The 23,211-nt window shown below is 43.7% G+C and overlaps 1 protein-coding gene across 1 annotated transcript in view; it reads right to left on the bottom strand.

Moving 5' to 3' along the window:
- Positions 1-12,112, bottom strand: part of C2CD2L (C2CD2 like) — a 114,729-nt gene extending 102,617 nt beyond the window's left edge. The window contains exon 1 of the mRNA XM_075840081.1: positions 11,695-12,112. Coding sequence (XP_075696196.1) covers positions 11,695-11,946 — 252 coding nt within the window. The 5' untranslated portion in view covers positions 11,947-12,112. The remainder of the gene's footprint in view (positions 1-11,694) is intronic.
- Positions 12,113-23,211: the final 11,099 nt, after the last annotated feature.

Below are 23,211 nucleotides of genomic sequence, written 5' to 3'. Positions count from 1 at the left end.
TACCAATACAAACTACATTCGGTCCCGCAAAAAACAAGCCCTTACACTGCTTTTTTGACTGAAAAATAAAAAAGTTATGGCTCTCAGAATATGGTGACAAAAAATTATTTTATAAATAAGTGATTTTATTGCACAAATGCTGCAAAACATAAAAAAATTATATACATCTGGTATCGCCATAATCGTATCGACCCGCAGAATAAAGTATAATGGTCATTTATAGCCCAGGGTGAAGGCCATAAAAAAACATGTCAGAATTAATGGTTTTTGGTCACCTTGCTTGCCAAAAAATGGAATAAAACGTGATCAAAAAAATTTCTGGTACCCCAAAATGGTACCAATGAAAACCTACAGATTGTCCCGCAAAGAATAAACCCTCACACAGCTCCGGTGGTGAAAAAATAAAAAAGTTCTGGCTCCCAGAATACGGCGATGCAAAATGTGCACTGTCCAAAAGCAGATAAGATCGGGCGCCATTTATCAGTGCGGCACCGGCCACATATCTGCGGATTATTATTTATTTACTGCATTATTATACCCTCTTATTATACCCTGATGTACCCCGCACAGATAACATATACCCCCACATTATTAACTGAAACACCAGTAAAACCCCAAACAAAACTACCACTAAGCAAAATCTGCACTACTACCAAGCTACATCTGCGCCCCAAAAGCCAAATGGCATCCCTCCCTACTGAGCCCTGCAGCGTGCCTAAACACCAACTAACGTCCACAGATATGGCATCGCCATACCCGGGAGAACCCGATTAATATTTTATGAGGTATTTGTCTTCAGTGGCACAAACTGGGCATAACATAGTGAACTAAAATGGCATATGAGTGGAAAATTGTAATTTTCACTCCGCACCATGCGCTGCGCATTAACCCCTTCGTGCACCACAACATAGCATGTCAGTGTGGGGGGTGATGTATGGCGCGTCTCACGTGAAAAATAAAGAATTTAAAACTGCAAAATTGCAGTTTTTTTGGTCACCTTGGCTCTACCTAAAAATTTAATAAAAAGTGCTCAAAAAGTTGTATGTACCAAAAAATGGTACCAATAAAAACGAACGCTCGTCCCTCAATAAATAAGCCCTCATACCGCTCTATTGACTGAAAAATAAAAAAGTTGTGGCTCTTGGAATGTGGGGAGGAAAAAACAAAAAAGGAAAAGAAAAAAATGGATCAGTCCAGAAAGGGTTAATTACTTTCTAATGAAAAACCATTTATGACCACACGTGGGGTATTGCCGTACTCGGGAGAAATAGCTTTACAAATGTTGGCAGTTTTTACCCCTTTAGCCTTTGTGAAATTGAAAAAATGCAACATTTTAGTGGAAGAAATGTCGATATTCATTTTCACGGCCTAATTCTAATAAATCCTGCAAAAGACTTGTGGGGTCTAAATGCCCACTATATCCCTAGATAGATTCTTTAAGTAGTGTAATTTCCACTTTTGGGGGGTTTCCACTGTTTTGGCCTCTCAGGGGCTTTGCAAATGCGACATGGCACCCAAAAAACATTTCAGCTAAATTTGAGCTCCAAAAGCCAAATAGAGCTCCTTCCCTTCTATGCCTTGCTGTGGGTCCAAACAGCAGTTTATTACCACATATGGCATATTTCCGTAATCGGGAGAAATTGTTTTACAAATGTTGGGGTGCTTTTTCTCCTTTATTCCTTGTAAAAATTAAAAATGGCTACCTTTTTTCAGAAAAAAAAAGTAGATTTTTACCTTTACAGAATAATTCCAATGAATTCAGCAAAACCACCGTGGGGTCAAAATGCTAACTTTACCCCTAGAAAAATTCCTTGATGAGTGTAGTTTCCAAAATGGGATCACTTTCCGGGGGTTTCCACTATTTTGTTTCCTCCAGTGCATTTCAAACGCGACACGGCACTGAAAACTATTCCAGCAAAATCAGAATTTCAAAATCCAAATGGTGCTCCTTCCCTTCTGAGTCCTGCTGTGGGTCCAAACAGCAGTTTATTACCACATATGGGGTATTGCTATAATCAGGAGAAATTGCTTTACATATGTTGGGGTGTTTTTTCTCTTTTATTCCTTGAAAAAAATTACAAATTTCTATGTTTTTCCAGAAAAAAAAGTAGATTTTCATCTTCACAAACTAATTCAAATAAATTTAGCAAAAAAAAAAACTGTGGGTTCAAAATGCTAACTATACCCCTAGATAAATTCCCTGAGGGATGTAGTTTCCAAAATGGTCACTTTTGGGGGTCTTTATTGTTTTGGCCCCACAAGACCTCTTCAAACCTGACATGGTACCTAAAATATATGCTAAAAAAAAAAAAAAAAAAAAAAAAAAAAAGGAGGCCCCAAAATCCTCTAGGTGCTCCTTTGCTTCTGAGGCCGGTGTTTCAGTCCATTACCGCACTAGGGCCACATGTGGGGTATTTCTAAAAACTGCAGAATCTGAGCAATAAATAATAAGTTACATTTCTCGGGTAAAACCTTCTGTCGTATAGAATTTTTTTTATTAGAAATGAATTTTGTAAAAAAAAAAATGAAATTTGTAACTTTCACCTCTACTTTGCTTTAATTCCTGTGAAACGCCTAAAGGGTTAATACACTTTCTGAATGCGCTTTTGAATACTTTGAGGGGTGCAGTTTTCAAAATGGGGTGATTTATGGGGACTTTCTAAAATATAAGGCCCTCAAAGCCACTTCAGAACTGAACTTGGCCTTGTAAAAATCGCCTTTTGAAATTTTCTTGAAAATATGAGAAATCGCTGCTAAAGTTCTAAGTCTTGTAACGTCCTAGAAAAATAAAAGAATGTTCAAAAAACGATGCCAAACTAAAGTAGACATATGGGAAATGTTAACTAGTAACTATTTTGTGTGGTATCACGATCTGTTTTACAAGCAGATACATTTAAAATTAGAAAAATGCAAATTTTTGCAAATTTTCTCCAAATCGTATTTGCAGGTAAGTCCATGTAGCTACTTACCTGCAAATGCTGATGCTGCTGCAGAATCAACTGTAGCCTCTGGTGCCGACACGATGCAGGACCTGTGAGTGTCGTCACAGATCTGCACTGCCAGAATCTGGGCGTTCTGAAGAGAAGTGGATGATACTTCTCATCAGAACGCCCCGATGTACGCACATAATACACGCCCAGTTGTACTTTTACTTTTCAACACGCCCAGTTGTACTTTTGCAAGCCTCATTTCCATAAATACGAAAATGGTCATAACTTGGCCAAAAATGCTCCTTTTTTAAAAATAAAAACGTTACTGTAATCTACATTGCAGCGCCTATCTGCTGCAATAGCAGATAGGGGTTGCAAAATCTGGTGACAGAGCCTTAAGCTTACTGGTCTATAATTACCCGGGGAAGACTTAGAGCCTTTTGAAAATAGGCACCACATTTGCCCTGCGCCAGTCCCTTGGCACTATACCGGTCACTACATTATCTCTAAATATTATGAAGAGGGGGACAGAAATAACTGAACTAAGCTCCTTAAGAACTCTAGGGTGTAACCCATCTGGTCCCGGGGGCCTTGTGCACGTTTATTTTATTTTATTTAGCTTGCACTATATCTACATTCATCCAATACTGTATATCAACTGATATATTAACAGCACTGGCACCAGCTACATCATCTGTTGTATATGCAGAGCTGAAGAACCCATTTAGTAACTCTGCCTTCTCTTGATCCCATGACCAACTCCCCATGACCACTATCTAGGAGTCCTACATGTTCAGACCTTGTTTTTTTTGCATTTATATACTTTTTAGAATTTTTGGGGATTTGTTTTACTATCCTTGGTCACCTGCCTTTCATTTTGTATTTTTACCTTTTTAGAGATTTTATTAAGCTCTTTATATTTTCAAAGGCTACAGCTGTACCCTCAGATTAGTATTTTTCAAATGCCCTTTTATTGTCATGTATTGCCCTTTTTACAGAAGGTGTAAGCCATGTGGGGTTTAATTTCAGTCGTTTATACAGGTTACCTATAGGAATAAATTTTGCACTATAATTACCCAAAGCAGATTTGAAAATCTTCCATTTATCATATGTAATTAGTTCATCCCAGTCTATATGCTGAATTGCAGCCCTCATCCTGGGGAAATTGGCCTTCTTAAAATTAAGTATTTTTGCCCTCCCAGCCGGTGTTTTTTTTTTTTTATAGTATAGGTAAAATGTAACTGTATTGTGATCACTGTTAGATGTTTTCACAAACATTGAAGTTTCCAACAATCTCTGCATTATTAGAAATGACCAGATCCAACAGAGCTTCCACAAACTGGCCCATAAAATTTTCCTGCAACAGGTTGAGGAAATTTCTCCCCTTTGCAGTTGTAGCCGAACCATGACACCAATATCCCAGAAATTAAAATCTCCCATTATCACTACTGTACCAAACAGTGCAGCCCGCTCCATCTGTTTATATAGCGGACCTTCAATCTCAGTTATATTGGGGGGTCTATAGATTACACCAAAAATAATTTTTCAGTGTTTAACTTCCTTTGTAATTCCACTCACAAGGTTTCAACCTCCCCACAGTATTCACCCACTATTGTCTCTTTCACACTCGCCTTCATATCACTTCTCACATACAGACATACACCACCGCCTTTCCTATTCGCCCTGTCTTTCCGAAACAGAGTAAAACCCTGTAGACTTACAGCCCAATCATGTGAAGAGTCCAGCCATGTTTCAGCAACACCAACTATATCTATATTTACTTCCAGTACCAAGGCCTCCAGCTCCCCCATTTTGCTCGCTAGACTTCTGGCATTTGTGAACATACACTTTAACTTGTCTTTAAATATTTCACTTTCAGTATCAGAAATGTGATTATTTGACATTTGGGCATTTTTATTTTCACTGCTGTTTTGTAACGAAAGTATCTCCTTATCCTGTTGTCTAGTCCTCTCCCCACAGTCTGTTTCTCTCCCCACCAATATAGTCTGACCCCTCTCTAACCTATCTCTTTATTTTCTACATTGACCTCCCTCAGCCCTAGTTTAAATACTCCACCACCCCAGCTAGAATTCTCTCCCCCAGCACAGTGGACCCCCTTCCATTAAGGTGCAAATCATCTGCAGAATACAGTTTGTACCCCAATGAAAAGCCAGCCCAATGCTCTAGGAACCCAAAGCCTTCTCCTATACACCAAGACTTAAAGAGGCTCTGCCACCAGATTTTGCAACCTCTATCTGCTATTGCAGCAGATAGGCGCTGCAATGTAGATTACAGTAACGTTTTTATTTAAAAAAAACGAGCATTTTTGGCCAAGTTATGACCATTTTTGTAGTTATGCAAATGAGGCTTGCAAAAGTCCAAGTGGGTGTGTTTAAAAGTAAAAGTCCAAGTGGGCGTGTATTATGTGCGTACATCGGGGCGTTTTTAATACTTTTACTAGCTGGGCGCTCTGAAGAGAAGTATCATCCACTTCTCTTCAGAACGCCCAGCTTCTGACAGTGCAGACACAGCCGTGTTCTCGAGAGATCACGCTGTGTCGTCACTCACAGGTCCTGCATCGTGTCAGACGAGCGAGGACACCGGCACCAGAGGCTTCAGTTGATGCTGCAGCAGCATCGGCGTTTGCAGGTAAGTCGATGTAGCTACTTACCTGCAAACGCTGATGCTGCTGCAGAATCATCTGTAGCCTCTGGTGCCGACACGATGCAGGACCTGTGAGTGACGACACAGCGTGATCTCTCGAGAACACGGCTGTGTCTGCACTGTCAGAAGCTGGGCGTTCTGAAGAGAAGAGGATGTTACTTCTCTTCAGAGCGCCCAGCTAGTAAAAGTATTAAAAACGCCCCGATGTACGCACATAATACACGCCCACTTGGACTTTTACTTTTACACACACCCACTTGGACTTTTGCAAGCCTCATTTGCATACCTACAAAAATGGTCATAACTTGGCCAAAAATGCACGTTTTTTAAAAATAAAAACGTTACTGTAATCTACATTGCAGCGCCGATCTGCTGCAATAGCAGATAGGGGCTGCAAAATCTGGTGACAGAGCCTCTTTAAGCCATGAATTAAACTCCCTGAGCTCCCGCTGTCTTTCCTGTCTTGCGCATGGCACAGGCAGTATTCCTGAGAATATTACCTTGGCGGTCCTTCCCTTCAGCTTGTAGCCTAGTTCTTTAAAATTATTCTTAAGGCTCCTCCACCTACCATGTATTCTATCGTTGGTACCCACACGGACCACAACAGCTGGATCACCACCAGCCCCTCCCAGCAATTTATCCACCCGTTCCACCACATGCCGGACCCTGGCACCAGGGAGACAGCAAACCATTCGAATGAGGCGGTCTTGGCGACAAATTATTCTATCCGTCTTCCTGATTATAGAATCCCCTACAACTACCAATTGTCTAGCCTTACCTGCATTACCATCCCGCCGACTACTAGCTGGGCTGTTCTCCCGGCTGTTAGGGAGAGGAGTATCCACTAGGGCTGCCATTTCTGAAATAGACACCCTCGCATCATCACCCACCTTGGCAATTTTGCTTGGAATATCAGAAAAAGGATTGGCCTTACTTTTCTTGGACCCCTTTCTACATTAACCCAGCTACTTGCCTGATCCTGCTCACCCATGTCTTCACCCTCCAGTTCTAACCCACTAACTGCATGCTCCGTGAGCAGCAAGCTCAGCTCAAGATTGTCTATCTTCCTCAGTGTTGCATTCTGCTCCTCCAGATCACTAATGCGAGCTTCCATGTGAACAACATGCTCACATCTGCCACAGAGATATTCACCCTGGAACTCCGGCTCCAGTCGTGCATACATAAGCAAACTGTGCACTGAAGAAAACCTCCAATCTTGCCATCCATTATCCCAGTTACCAAAAAAACAGCGAACAATTGTCAAAGTAAAAGAGTAGAGTACTTACTGGGGCTTTAACTCTTTAACTCCGGTTTTATAACTCCACTTATATCACAAGCCACTTAATGCATCAAGCTCAGAACAGAGCTTAGTGGGTTAGTAATATATAATAACATACTTGCAAAGGCAGATATTTTAAATTCCATTGAACCCACATGTATGCCTTGAAAAAGAGTTACTGTGAGATGTCTAAGGAGGGGGGGGCGGGTCTATGGAGAGATTAAATAAAAAGGGGGGATAGTGGGCATCCCTGCCGTGTTCCTCTATGTATATCAATGGGCATAGTGTTATGGCTATTTATAGTGAGGGTTGTGTGAGCCTGGTGTTGGGAACCTCTAAGAAAGTTCAAAAAAAGGGTCTCCGAAGCAACGCTATCGAAGGGTGGCGTGTAAGAAGGGCTATCTTACAGCGTCAAATGCCTTTCCGCCATCTAATTGCAAGAGCATCGTAACTGGTGGTGAGTGTGGAGCGGGAGCTTGTACTGTGGCTGCAATTGCCTGTCTAATGCTTTTAGTTGAATGTCTATTTTTAATGGAAACCCATTTGACTGTGTAATCATAGGGCCCAAGAGTGTCTGCAATCTATCTGCCAGAATTTTAGTCAGTAATTTATAACCTTTGTGTAGTAAGGATATGGGACAGTAAGAGCCAACTGCAGTCAGATGTTTGTTGGGTTTTAGAAACAAAATAGTTCCGGAGCCGAAGAATTTGCGAGGCCAGAAGTCCATCATATAGAGGTCATTCAGAATTCTGGTTAACGGCCCAAGAGTGTCTGCAATCTATCTGCCAGAATTTTAGTCAGTAATTTATAACCTTGGTTCAGTAACGTTATACCAGGTCTGGCAAAAGCATCTAATACTATTCTGACGAGAGACCATCTGGGCCTGGTGTTTTATTATTCGGGAGAGCAGTGCTAGCGCTGCGGACCTCCTCCACTAAGATCTCCCGATCAAGAAACTGCTGGTCTATTGAGGGAAGTTTAGGCATTGCGGTAGAGGACAGAAAGGACCATGTAGCCCCTGAGTCGTATTCTGCGGGTTTGTAAAAATCCTTAGGCTGGGTTCACATGACCTATTTTCAGACGTAAACAAGGCGTATTATGCCTCGATTATGCCTGAAAATACGGCTACAATACGTCGGCAAACATCTGCCCTTTCATTTGAATGGGTTTGCCGACGTACTGTGCAGACGACCTGTCATTTACGCGTCATCGTTTGACAGCTGTCAAACGACGACGCGTAAATTAACTGACTCGGCAAAGAAGTGCAGGGCACTTCTTTGCAACGTAATTTGAGCCGTTCTTCATTGAAGTCAATGAAGAGCAGCTCAAGATTACAGGTGTCAAAGACGCCTCGCATAATACGAGGAGCATTTACGTCTGAAACGATGCAGCTGTTTTCTCCTGAAAACAATCTTTCTTTTCACACGTAAAAGCCTCATCGTGTGCACATACCCTTAAAGAATTCTCTAATGGTGTGTTGTATTTGGTCAGGGGCCAAGATGGTTTAGTTCGTGGTGGGGTGGGTCAGTTTTGGAATGTCATAGGAGGATCTACGTGGTTTGTGGATTTTTGCCAGTATCGGACCTATACAAAAAAAGTTTACGTTTATAATTAAAATTCCAAGGAAAACTAAAATAAAACTAAAATGAAAAACCCACTTTTTCCACTGATGCTTTATCATGCAAAAAAAAAAAAAAAAAAGTTACGCGTATATGGTATTGCCACATCCATAACAGCCCCAACTATAAAGCTATTACGTTGTTTAACACGCTCGACATACGCCGTAAAAGATCAAATAAAACCGTGCCAGAAATGCGTTTTGCTGTTCATCCTGCCTTAAAAAAAGTGATAAGTGATCAAAAAGTTGCATGTACTCCAAAATGGTACCAATAAAAACTACAAGCCGTCCTGCAAAAAAAAAAAAAAAGCGCCTTCATACACCTACTTCAGCGAAAAAAAACAAAGCACAGTAAAACAAAGAAAACTACATAAATTTGGTATTATTGCAATCGGAACAACCCGCTGAATAAACCGATTATGTTATTTCTTACACACGATAATCAGCGTAAATTTAGGACGCCGAAAGTGTGGTGAAAATGCTGGCTTCTTTTCTGTTACCGCCCCCAGAAAATAGGTAAAAGTTAAAGTGTAACTAAACGTTCAACAAAACTTCTGACATGTCATAATGACACGTCAGAAGTTTTGATTCGTGGGGGTCTCAGTGCTAGGACCCCCACCAATTGCTAAAACGAAGCGAAAGAAGTGCTCGTGTGAGCGCTCAGCCAGTTAGTTTCTGTCCGGCTTTTTCCGGAAATCAATGTATCGGAGTACAGGCTCAATAGAAAGTCTATGAGCCCGTACTCTGATTCATCGCCTTTCCGGAAAAAGCCGAATAGAAACAAAGCGGCTGAGCGCTCACCCAAGCCCTTCTGATGCTTCAATTTAGCGATTGGTGGGGGGTCTCAGTGCTCGGACCCCGACCAATCCAAACTTCTGACACATCACTATGACATGTCAGAAGGAAGTTTGTTGAACGTTTAATTACACTTTAAATCAATAAATTATATGTACCCAAAACGGGAATATACAAAAATACAACTTGTTCCGCTAAAAACTAGTCCTTATAAAGCTTTGTAGACGCAAAAATAAAAAACGTATAGCTCTTTGAATGCAATGATGAAAAAACGTAAAAAATAGCTAAGGGCCTGTTCACATCACCGTTCGCTTTCCGTTCCGGGGTTCCGTCGGAGAACCACGCAACAGAAAGTGACAGCACAGCTTCCGTTGCAGTCACCATTGATCTCAATGGTGACGGAAACATCGCTATTGATTCCCTCGGAAAACCGGAAGCCAGCCGGAATGGTGACTGAAACGGAAGCTGTGCTGTCACTTTCCGTTGTGGAGTTCACCCGACGGAAACCTCAGACGGAACCCCGGAACGGAAATGTGAACAGGCCCTTAGTCATTAAGGTCTAAAATAGGCTGTTCATTAAGGGGTTAAACAGGGGAGTGCTGATTTTTATTTATTCATTAACATTCCTGCTTTTAGCAAATTTCTTTTAAATCCCAGACAACCTATTAAAAGGTCCTATCACACCGAGATTTTACGGAGAATCGCTGACGCATATTCCCATTCTTGTACATATGAGAGATTCAACCGGTTAGGCCAAGTCCACACTACCGTTAATATACATTTACCTTTCTTCTGTCAGATGAAGAGAGGATCTAAACATTAAACGGAAAGCAGCGGCTACGTTAGAATTACCATTGATTTCAATGGTAATGGTTTTGTTTCAGTTGCTTTCCTTTTGTCTCTGTTCGCTAGGTCTCCATTTATTTTTTAATGGAAGCAAAAGTGAAGTCTGCAGAACTTTTGTTTCTGTGAAAAAAAAACAAAAAAACTAGCGTACGGAGACAAACAAACAAAAGAATTACCATTGAAATCAACAGTAATTGTAAAGGAGCCGTTGCTTTCCATTCAATGTTTCGATCCGCTCTTCCTCTGACAGAAGAAAGGTAAACATACACTAACTGTAGTGTGAAAGAAACCTTATACTAGTAATGTAGTTCAATAGAAAGGGACAAAAACCTTGCATATAACAAAAACATTACGTATGAGCGACCATCACTACGACTGCTTAGAAACATCCTGGTGAACATATCCCATACAATTCCCTCCGGTGTAGTATGAAAACACCACAGGGAAAGCGATGACAAAACAGTGATGCTGGACATCACCCTGCGGCTCCGTTCACATCTACTCCAAGGTTTCTGTTTAGAAAAGGAAACGACAACGCATTATTGGATCGAACATCCGGCCCATCAGAGCCCATTGCTTTATAAGCCGGGTTCTGGGGTGGTGTCCTACGTTACAACAGAATTTGTGATGGAGAACCCTACAACACAAATGTTAACAGGGCCTGAGCGGAGACAGATCAGCGCGGCACAGAGTTTTTTTCTGTATGGCCGTGCGCCAGTGCACAACTTCATGCTCTGTTCACATCTGTATTGGAGGCCAATGCCATATTTGCCGTTAAAAATATTACAACATACAGCACTATTGTGCCCGGCAAAGACGTGCCGCAGCCTGTAAGGCTGTGATCACACAAGTTTTTTTTACGAGTTTTTTTACGTGGAAACCTTGCCGCAAAACTCGTCAAAAACGGCCCTAAAATGCCTCCCATTGATTTCAATGGGAGGTGGAGGCTTTTTTTTCCCCGCGAGCAGTAAAATAGTCTCGCGGGAGAAAGGGACATGCCCTATTTTTGGGCATTTACGCCTCTGACCTCCCATTGATGTCAATGGGAGGCAGAGAAAGAGTATTTCACTGCGTTTTATGCCCGTGGCGCTCGATGGCCGCGGGCGAAAAACACGAGAATCGGCGTGCAGGGAGAGGAAAATCTGCATCAAACTTCCAAACGGAACTTTGAGGCAGAAATTCCTCCTGCAAAACTCTGTGTGAACATAGCCGCTATGTTCACACTGAGGCATTTTCGGGCCGTCTTTGACCAGTTTTGCGGCGCGGTTTCCGGGTCAAAAAAACTCAGTGTGAATATAGCCTTAAAGTCAATGGGAGAAGTTATAAAACCTGTAGTTAACCAATCAGGTTGCTGCTTTCATTTTCCAAAGGACCTCTAAAGTGAAAGGAAGCCGATTGGCTGCTATGGGTAACTACTGTACTAGTTCTGATCAGAGTGGTGTCCGACAACCAATATACCTGAACTGACTGACTGGCGCGACACGCGCCGCACAAACACACGTCAGTAGCAGCACGCCGCCCGCGCCACAAACAAACCAGTCAACTCGTACAAGGCCACCTACCCGGCTTCTGACAGCCTCTCGGTTCAGCGCTTGCGCCCAGGCTCTACTCCAACTGTCTCGAATGAAAGGAAAGCCGGAGAGGGCATTGAGAAGAACCCGGGCACAGGGCTGCGCGGGACGCGACCATCGTGTTACTTGCAATAACCAGGCCAGCACTGACAGCAGAGAGGCCGCAAAGAGGAGCAGCAGTGCAGCGAACGTGAGCTCTGAGCCCGCCGGCAGCAAAGTCTGGGACGCCGGATCTCCCTCCATCCCGCCTGGGCCGAGGTGACAACAGACACGGAGTGGTGGGCCGGATACCAGAGCAAGGACAGCAGTAGCTCAGGACATGCCGGCGGGAGACCTCTCCGTCTTCCACATCACAGGGCCAAGCACCTGTCTCTTCTCCCCATAATAACAATAATACGTTCTGCTAGCTCTTAGACCACGCCCCGGCCCCGCCCATCAGTGGCGTACAATGTGATTGGAGGGCGAGTATCTGCTGCATACGGTTGTGGTTGTTTCTTATTTCCCTCATGGTTTTTAGGTAGCGCTCCATAGATGCAAAATGTGAAAATAAGGGGCTGTTTACATCTGCGTGCTGCGCTATTGTTTCCCGTAAAACCACGGACAACCCGACGGAATCCATTAAAGACAATGTCCGGCTGTCTATGTCTTTAAAACAGAACTGGAATTTTCGTTGTTCTGCTCCTCTGACGGAGTAGAACAACTGAAAGCCGAATGCAGGTGTGAACAGTAGTGTAACTACCGCTGTAGCAGCCATAGCCATTTCCGGCAATTTGGTGTGTTCTCCAATGCGGTTGCATTTTTTTAACGAAACCGCATCGAGAAACAAACCAAACCATGGCAAAAGCACATGCGTTTTTAGATGCGGCTTTTTGATGTGGTTCTAACTTCACCTCAACCGCAATGTGTGAATGAACCCTAATACATTTTGGGTGCCACGTTTTGCACTCAGACAAGGAAACAGGTGTATACTGTACAGGACCTCTGTGCCAGATTCACAGGAGCGTAATACGAGACCAGTTCTTAGGGACCAGTATTGATGGTCCATTAACATATTGTAGTTTGGGTGCGGTTAGAATCGCATCGAAATCCCGCTTTCGAAAAAGGCATGTCTCTACCGGGATTTGCGTATTTTTGATGTGGTTCCATTTTTTACCACATCGAAAACTTACCAAATCTCGGAAAAAATGCATGCGGTTTTCAAATGTGTTTTTTTTTTAATGCGATTCTAACTGCACCTCAATCGCAGCGTCTGAATGGACCCTAAGGTTATGTTCACACGCAGAGTCAAAAACGTCTCAAAATACGGAGCTGTTTTAAAGGGAAAACAGCCCCTGATTTTCAGACGTTTTTTGAGCAACTCACGTTTTTCGCTGCGTTTTCCCGGCGTTTTTTATGGCCGTTTTTGGAGCTGTTTTCAATAGAGTCTATGAGAAAACGGCTCCAAAAACGTCCCAAGAAGTGTCCTGCACTTCTTTTGACGAGCCGTAATTTTACGCGCCATATTTTGACAGTGACGCGTAAAATGACAGATCGTCTGCACAGAACATCGTAAGACCCATTGCAAGCAATGGGCAGATGTTTGCCGACGTATTGGAGCCGTCTTTTCAGGCGTAATTCGAGGCGTAAAACGCCTCCATTACGCCTGAAAATTGGTCGTGTGCACATAGCCTAAGGCTGCAAGTCCCGGCACGACCGTGGGTCTAGTGAACCGAACTGACAGCATCTTAGATCCCTGTGATGCTGTCACTTCAAGTAGCCCTGATGTCAGGACTTGCGGCCGTAATATAGCTGCAGAAATTGTGTGAAACTGGCATTAGGCTGGGTTCACACATTGCACTTATATGCCAATTTTGATTGCAGAATCCACATGTAACTTCTGCAAAACAAGTACAGTACAATGAAAGTGAAGGGGGTTTTAAAAAACCCAATTCACATAGACCTTGTTCACACGATGCAGATCTAATGCAGATTTTTTTAAAAAGTTACATAGTTAGTATGGTTGAAAAAGACACATGTCCATCAAGTTCAACCAAGGGATGGGAAAAAGGAAGGGAAAAATTTCTTCACATTGACATAGGAGCTGATATTTTTAGTTCTAGGCAATTATCTAAGCGTTTTTTAACGTCTTCCCTCTTTAGCCACTTTTGACCTTCCTGACAGAGGCTCATTTTTCAAATCTGACATGTCATTTTATGTGGTAATAACTTCGGAATGCTTTAACTTATCCAAGCGATTCTGAGATTGTTTTCTTGTGACACATTGGACTTTATGTTACTGGCAAAATTTGCTCGATACATTCAGTATTTATTTGTGAAAAACACCAAAATGTAGCAAAAAATTGCAAAAATTAGCATTTTTCTAAATTTAAATGTATCTGCTTGTAAGACAATGATAGATAAAAGAAAAAAGAACACGGCGCCAGAAGAGGTTTGTTTTTCCAGGGAAACAAAATATGTGCTTCCTTTTCCAAATTGCAAATACTGGCAGGTAAATGCAAAGAGGTGCAAACTGCTGCCGATCCCCTAACGCAAACACCTAAAGGAGTTGCCTTGATGAAAATTGTAAAGAAAATAAAATAAAAAAGAGGGATACTGTAGGCGCTGCTTGGTTTATAAAAGTTGGTTTATTGCATAAAGCAAGGTAAACAGATTGCTACGCGTTTCAAAGCCGGACTGGCGTCTTCCTCAGGCAGATAACCTATCTGTCTGAGGAAGACGCCAGTCCGGCGTTGAAACGCGTAGCAATCTGTTTACCTTGCTTTATGCAATAAACCAACTTTTATCAACCAAGCAGCGCCTACAGTATCCCTCTTTTTTATTTTATTTACAATTTGCTTGTAAAAGCCATTAAGTGGCTTTTAGGGCCTTATATATTAGAAACCTCCAAAAAGTCACCCCATTTTAAAAACTTTACCCCTCAAAGTATTTAAAACAGCATTTAGAAAGTTTCTTAACCCTTTAGACCAGGGGTCGGGAACCTATGGCTCGCGAGCCAGATATGGCTCTTTTGATGGCCGTATCTGGCTCGCAGACAGGGCTCCTACCTGTCTATGGGAGGGATGCACGTTGCAGCCGCACAGCTCAGTATAGTACACATGACTATGAGAGCGGGGCTGCGGCTGTGTAATTCAGCCACAGCCCCGCTCCTGAGTCCTGACATATGCGCGCGGGGTCAGCATCATGTGATGCGGCCGGCGCTGCACTAATGATCTGCGGCATTGAAGACAGAACATGGCGGGCGCGCTACAAAGCACCCCCATGTTGTCTTCAGTGCCTGAACTGCCGCTCATTAGTGCAGCGCCGGCCGCATCTCCTCATGCTGACCGCGCGCGCACTTCCTGTCAGGAGCGGGGCAATGGCTGTATTACACAGCCGCAGCCCCGCTCTATAACGCCGGAGATCAGAGAACCTCTCATCTCCGCCATTATTCCCGTGAATGCTGCGATCACAGCTGACTGCAGCATTCAGGGGAAAGTGAGAAGGGGGGATGCCCCTGGATCGCATCACAGGGAATTCCTGTGACGCGATCGAGGGCCATACCATATATGGTCAGACAGCCCAGGGTCTATTGACGGACCCCAGGGCTGTCTGACCATATCTCTTGTTGTTAGGATATACCCAAGTATGTCCTAACAACAGCCTGTGTGCTATCTGTCCACAGGCTAATGTACTGGCACATATCTGATATATGTCAGTACATTAAAGTTTAAAAATAAAGTAAAAACAAAGTATGGTTACATTTTTAAAAAAATATACACCTTCACCTTTTTTACAATAAACATTAAAATAAGTCTCAATACATAAAATACACACATTCAGTAATGGCGCGGACAACAATGTTTTTGCATCATTTATGATGTGTACGCTGTAAAAAAATGAAATAAACACGGCTTTCATTCACTTATTAATGTGAGGCGCGAGGTGCGATGAATTTACCCTCCATGTTCCTCACATTAATAGTAATTAACCCCATCATGTACCTCGCCTATCTGCGCATGCGCGAGTTCAAAGAGACAGAGAGTCCTGGGTCCTGCCGCCGATGGCCATAGTGAAGCGCTCCTGCACGAAATGGTGAGTATATCTTAAATTCTATATTTTAAGGGTAAAAGTTGGGGGTCGTCTTATACGCCCAGTCGTCTTATACGCCGACATATACGGTAGTTCTTTGATGGCCTGATAAGCATTGGCGGCAGTGGTGAGCGGCAGGGAGCATGGACTACATTTCCCATAACTCCCTGCATAGCTGCGCCGTCTGCAAGCACGCACCTGCGTCCCCTAGTGAAGCGGCATCTGCCTCCTCCCTTGTGTCTCCCTTGGACGTTCCAGAAACCCCTGGCTGTGCTGCTGCTTTGAAGGTGAACATTATAACATGGAAATTGTTACACAGCCTCATGGTCAGCAGCAGTGAGCTGCATCAATAAAGGGGCTGTGTAATACAGTGTGTCCCACCAACCCCCCCTTCCCACTTCACCCCTGAAAATAATCCCACATAATCCATAATATAGCCCCCCCCCCAAAAAAAATAAAAATATGGCCTTAAAAAACATCTGCCACCCATATTACACTCTTGGGGGCTTTAAATTAATCTCTTGTGGGCATAAGAAACTGATTTAAAGGACCACTATCAGGGCAAAAATCTGTTCTGAGCGCTTTATTACAGCTCTGGAGGTCTCCCAGATGGGTCTGAGCCTCTCTTTTTTGTTCATTTTCTGTAAGACCAACACTTTTAAAAGGGCCACTGACAGATACAATTGCTCCAGCGGTCACTTAGTACACAAAGGAGTGTTCCTCTCTGCTGCACTAAGCCACCGCTGGACCTAAACAATAATTCGCTGTAAAATAATAAAATAGATAATTGACATAACTGACAATGCGTTGTGTGACATGTCCAACATTCCAGCTTCTTTCTTCTGCGAATGCCTCAAAGCTGGCATTCCCTCAACATCAGGTGGGAAGAATGCCAGCTTCCAGTCATGCGCAGGAAAAAGAAGAAGCCAGACTGCTGGACTGATGTCATGCATCGCAAGCTCACAATGTAAGTTATTTATTTAATTTTTTTACTGCTAATTACCATTGTTTCAGTCCAGTTGTGGCTTTATACAGCAGGGAGGAGCATTCCTTGCTGTACTAAGTGAACATTGGAGCGATTGATCTGTCAATGGCCCTTTAAACATATTGTACGGCTCTCGCGGAATTATATTTCAAAATATGTGGCGTTTACGGCTCTCTTAGCCAAAAAGGTTCCTGACCCCTGCTTTAGACGTTTCACAGGAATTAAACCAAAGTGGAGGTGAAATTTACAAATGAAATTTTTTGTTATTGCAGAAATTCATTTTTAATCAATTTTTTTTGTAAAGTTTTACCAGAGAAACGCAACTCAATATTCATTGCCCAGGTTCTGCAGTTTTAGGAAATATCCCACATGTGGCGCTAGTGTGTTAATGGACTGAAGTACAGGCCTTAGAAGCAAAGGAGCACCTAGTGGATTTTTTCTCATTATTCACGTAGTGACCAAAAACATCTGAAAATACGGAGCTGTTTTCAAGGGAAAACAGCCCCTGATTTTCAGACGTTTTTTGAGCAACTCACGTTTTCGCTGCGTTTTTTACGTCCGTTTTTTGAGCTGTTTTCATTGGAGTCTATGAGAAAACGGCTCCAAAAACTTCCAAAGAAGTGTCCTGCACTTCTTTTGATGAGGCTGTATTTTTACGCGTCGTCGTTTGACAGCTGTCAAACGACGACGCGTAAATGACAGGTTGTCTGCACAGTACGTCAGCAAACCCATTCAAATGAATGGGCAGATGTTTGCCGACGTATTGTAGCCTTATTTTCAGACGTAAAACGAGGCATAGTACGCCTCGTTTACGTCTGAAAATAGGTCGTGTGAACCCAGCCTAAAGGAGAAAAAGCACCGCAAAATTTGTAAAGCAATTTCTCCCGAGTAAAACAATACCCCATATGTGGTAATAAATTGCTGTTTGGACACACGGCAGGGCTTATAAGGGAAAGAGCGCCATTTGGCTTTTGGAGCTCAAATTTAGCAGGAATGGTTTTCAGAGGCCATGTCGCATTTGCAAAGCCCCTAAAGGGACCAAAACAGTGGAAACCCCCCACAAGTGGCCCCATTTTGGAAACTACAAATTATCTAGGGGTATAGTTAGCATCTTGACGCCGCAGGTTTTTTGAAGATATTATTGGAATTAGGCCGTGAAAATGAAAATCGACATTCTTTCAAAGAAAATGTAGGTTTAGCTAATTTTTTCTAATTTCCACAAGGACTAAAGGAGAAAAAGCACTGCAAAATCTGTAAAGCAATTTCTCCCGAGTAAAACAATACCCCATATGTGGTAATAAACGGCTGTTTGGACACACGGCAGGGCTTGGGAAAGAGCGCCATTTGGCTTTTGGAGCTCAAATTTAGCAAGAATGGTTTGTGGAGGCCATGTCACATTTGCAGAGCCCCTGAGAGGACAACAATGAAAACGCCCAAAAAGTGACTCTATTCAGGAAACTACACCCCTTGAGGAATTAATCTAGGGGTGTAGTAAGAATTTTGACCCACAGCTGTTTTGTGGATTTTATTTGAATTGGGCAGTGAAAATAAAAATTACATTTTTATTCCAATAAGGCGTAGCTTTAGCGCAAAATTTTTGAGCAGAAAAAGAACTCCAACATTTGTTAAGCAATTTATCCTGAGTATGGAAATACCCCATATGTGGTTATAAACAAATTTTTGGGCACACGGCAGGGCTCAGAAGGGAAAATGCGCCATTTGGCTTTCGGAGTACAGATTTTGCTGGATTGGTTTCTGGTCGCTATGTAGCATTTGCAAAACCCCTGTGGGACCAAAACAGTGGAAATCCCCCAAAAGTGACCCCATTTTGGAAACTACACCCCTCAAGGTATTCACCTAGGGGTGTAGTGAGCATGTTAACCCCGCAGGTGTTTTGTATAAATTAGTGTGCACTCGATATTGCAGAGTGAAAATGGGATTATTTAATAGATATGCTAATATGTGGTGCCCAGCTTGCGCTACCATAACAAAGCTTTAAATGTAGAACTTTTATGGTTAGCCAATAAAGGTATCATACCTTAAATACTTTTGTGTCAAAACAGACAAAAGTATAGAACATTGCATAGAGTTATTGATAAAATCTGAAATTCAATATACACATATTCAGCGTAACATGTTCCTATGTAGTTATGTAAATACCCTCTGTTTCCCCCCCCCCTTTCCTTTGTATACTGTAATGTGTAAATATACGTACTTACCTTGACTTTTAGATTTTCATTTTCGTTTTTTCCTACCCACATTCCAGAAGCCATAATGTCTTTATTTTTCCGTCGATATAGTACTATCAGGGCTTGATTTTTGCGGGACGAGTTGTAGTTTTTCAAAGCACCAGTTATTTTGCTCTATAATGTACTAGGAAACAGGAAAAAATTATTTGTGAGGTAGAAAATGAAAAACACAGCAATTCCTCCATGGTTTTTTGCATGCCGTTTTTACGGAATTCACTCTGCAATTAAAGCAACATGTTAACTTTATTCTGTGGGTCAATACGATTATGGCGATATCAAATATATATAGTTTTTTTCTATATTTTACTACTTTTACATGTAAAAACCTGAGTGTAAAAAAGAACATTTATTTTGTGTCGCCAAATTCCAAGAGCCATAAGTTTTTTATTTTTCCATCGATTAAGTGGTATGAGGGATTATTTTTTGCGGGATAAGCTGTAGTTTGTAATAATACCATTTTGGTGTACATGCGACTGTTTGATCACTTTTTATTTAATTTTTGTGGGATTTTAGTTGACTAAAAAATAGACATTCTGGCGTTTACAATTTTTTTTTTATGGCGTTCACCGTGCAGGTTAAATAATGATATATTGTAATAGTTCAGACTTTTGTGGACGCGGCGATACCAATTATGTTTATTTTTTATTTTTTTTACTATGGCTCTAGGGGGAAAATGGGAAAAGGGGGTTTTTTTGAACTTTTAATTTTTCCCTTTTTTTTACACAAAAAAAAATTTATTTAACAAATTTTGACTTTTTTTTTATTAGTCTCCCTATGTGACTTCAACCAGTGATCGTCAGATCGTTTGCACGATATACTGCAATACTAATGTATTGCAGTATATCGTGATTCTGACAGGCACCTATTAAGCCCTGCCGGAGGCAAGGCTTAATAGGTGTACAAAGATGGCACACCTGGGGGCGTTCATTAAGCCCCCAGGCAGCCATAGCAACCATCGCTACCACTGCGATTGCGTTGCGGAGGGCGCGATGAGCTGTTAGAGGGGGTCGCCCCCCTCTTTCTGACGATTTAAATGTTGCGGTCGGTATTGACTGCAGCATTTAACGAGTTAAACTAGCGGGATCGCGCTCGAGCGCGATGCCACTAGTTACTCTGAAGTGTCGGCTGTAACATACAGCCGACAACGGCATCGTATGGAGCGAGGTCACTGCGTGAGCCCGCTCCATACTTCCCCTACCCGACTTTGGCGTATGGATACGTCAAATGTCGGGAAGGGGTTAAACCACTCTAGTGCCTGAAGAAGGTCGCCTTGACCGAAACGTCACACTCTGCCACTGGCATTAAAAACAAAATAAAAATTACCATTTTTTTTTTTTTTTAAATTGGTGTGCTGGATACTCTTTACTTACTGTAAAGTAAAGCACCACATACATACAGTGCCCCCTGTAGAAAGTGCCACACATAGCCCCTGTAGATAGCATCACACACAGTGCACCTTGTAGTTAGGGCCACACACAGCCCCTTGTAGATAGCATCACACACAGTGCACCTTGTAGTTAGGGCCACGAACAGCCCCTTGTAGATAGCATCACACACAGTGCACCTTGTAGTTAGGGCCACACACAGCCCCTGTAGATAGCATCACACACAGTGCACCTTGTAGTTAGGGCCACACACAGCCCCTTGTAGATAGCATCACACACAGTGCACCTTGTAGTTAGGGCCACACACAGCCCCTGTAGATAGCACCACGCACACAGCCCCTGTACAAAGTACCACACACAGCCCCTGTAGATAGCATCACACACACAGCCCCTGTAGATAGCATCACACACAGTGAACCTTGTAGTTAGGGCCACACACAGCCCCTTGTAGATAGCATCACACACAGTGCACCTTGTAGTTAGGGCCACACACAGCCCCTGTAGATAGCATCACACACAGTGCACCTTGTAGTTAGGGCCACACACAGCCCCTTGTAGATAGCGCCAAACACAGCCCCTGTAGAAAGTGCCACACACTGCCCCCTTGTAGATAGCGCCACACACACCTCCCTGTAGGTAGCATCACACACAGCCCCCGCTATAGATAGCGCCACACACACCCCCTGTAGATAGCGCCACACGCACACACACTGTAGAAAGTGCAACATGCACACACCCTGTAGAAAGTGCCACACACAGCCCCCCTATAGATAGCGCCACACAGCCCCCTGTAGATAGCGCCAGCCCCCTGTATATAGCGCCACACACAGCCCCCTGTAAATATTGCCACACACCCCCCTATAGATAGCGCCAGACAGCCCTCTAGTAGATAGCGCCAAACATCCCCCCTGTAGATAGCACCACCCCCTTGTAGAAAGCGCCACACAGCCCCTGTAGATGCGCCACCCCCTGTAATTACTGCCACACTTACCTGTCCCCGTTCCAGCGCCGTCCTCTTCTCCGATGATGTAGGGCTGGTCTCTTCTGACGCAAGTGGCGCGACTACGTCATCGTGCCAGCGGCATAAGAAAAGGCCGAATGGCAGGCAAGAAACCGACGGTTCCCTTGCCAGTGATGTCAATTGTATCTGCGGATACAATTAATTCCATTGGCCTTCACTTTTGGCACGGCTTTTGCTGCAATTCGCGGGAAAAATGTGACAAAACTAAGATGTAGTCTTTAGGCTTCCATGGGCCCTCAAGGAGCCTCGGACGGCCAACCAATAACGGACCTATGGGGATCCGCCACTGCTGATCAGGTCCTCCGCTGCCTCCGTGCACCGGATGTCTGTGCCGGAAACAGATGGCTCTGGTCATAGTATATTTAGGTCGTGTTGGGTTACTGCAGCTTCGCTTCTATTCAAGTGAAAAGGAGCAGAATTGCAGTTCTGCAACACGGCCGCTATACTGTGACCATAGCCTTCTGCTTCTGGCACCGACCACTGCATAACATCAGATGCCCGGGGGCAGTCGAAACAGCTGATCAGTGCGGATTCTGGTTGTCGGACCTCCACTGATCATATACTGATGGGCAGGGCCGTCATCAGGAATTTCAGGGCCCCCTACAGCGAAATTTTCTGGGCCCCCCTACCATGGCACCGCCTGTTAACGGTATTCCGTCCAGCACTATATCATGGTACCCAGGGCCGCCATCAGGGGGGGTATTAGGGGTACTGATGTGAGAGGCCCGGCCAAACCTAATTGAAAGGGGGGCCCGGCAAACTGCCGCGACTTGCCTTTGGTAGAAAAAAACCAGGCCCCTGCAATGGGGCCTGTTTTTTTCACCAAAAGAATGTCATGAGCTGCGGGCCCCCCTTTCAATTAGGTTTGGCCGGGCCTCTCACATCAGTACCCCTAATACCCCCCCTGATATCGGCCCTGGGTGGCATGGGGGTCGTCAAACACCGCCGCCCTTGCGACCGATCGCGCGCACCCGCAAACTCCCGCGCATGCGCACCGGCGACCGCCTGGAACCGCGCACTGAATTTTGAGGCAGATTTTGACCTGCCCACACTATCTTGCCGCGTTTTTTGCCCGCGGCGATTGAGGACAGCAGACAGAAAACGCAGCGAAAAATGCATTTTCTGCCTCCCATTGATTTCGATGGGAGGTCAGAGGCGGAACCGCGGCAAGAAAGGACGTGCTGCTTTTTCTTTTTTCCGCGACTGGCTCCCATTGATTTCAGATTAAATCAATGGGAGGCGGTTTTGGAAGTTGTTTGGTGCTGATTCTGACGCAGTGTCCGAGTCAATATCAAGGCCCAAAAACTCTGTGAACTGGGCCTTATTGTTAGGGCTTATCCAGACGAACGTGTAATACGTCCGTGCAACGTGCGTGATTTTCACGCGCCTCGCACGGACCTGTGTTACTCTATGGGGTCGTGCAGACTGTCAGTGATTTTCACGCGCCTCGCACGGACCTATGTTACTCTATGGGGCCGTGCGGACTGTCAGTGATTTTCACGCAGCGTGTGTCCGTGTGTCCGCTGCGTAAAACTCACGACATGTCCAATATTTGTGCATTGTTCGCGCATCACGCACCCATTGAAGTCAATGGGTGCGTGAAAATCACTCCCAGCACTTCCGCAGCCGTATGAACTATGAATGAAAACAGAAAAGCACCGCGTGCTACAAACATACAAACAGAGTGTCATAATGATGGCGGCTGCGCGGAAATCACCTAGCCACGCATCATACGCTGCTGACACACGGAGCTGTTATGGACCTTTTGCATGCTCAAAATGCCACGTTTTTGCACGCGCAA

This window comes from Rhinoderma darwinii, chromosome 10 (genome assembly GCF_050947455.1).
Source record: "Rhinoderma darwinii isolate aRhiDar2 chromosome 10, aRhiDar2.hap1, whole genome shotgun sequence".
Classification (NCBI taxonomy): domain Eukaryota; kingdom Metazoa; phylum Chordata; class Amphibia; order Anura; family Rhinodermatidae; genus Rhinoderma; species Rhinoderma darwinii.
The sequence above is the reverse complement of the archived record's forward strand: the minus strand, read 5'-3'. Positions and strand labels throughout refer to the sequence as shown.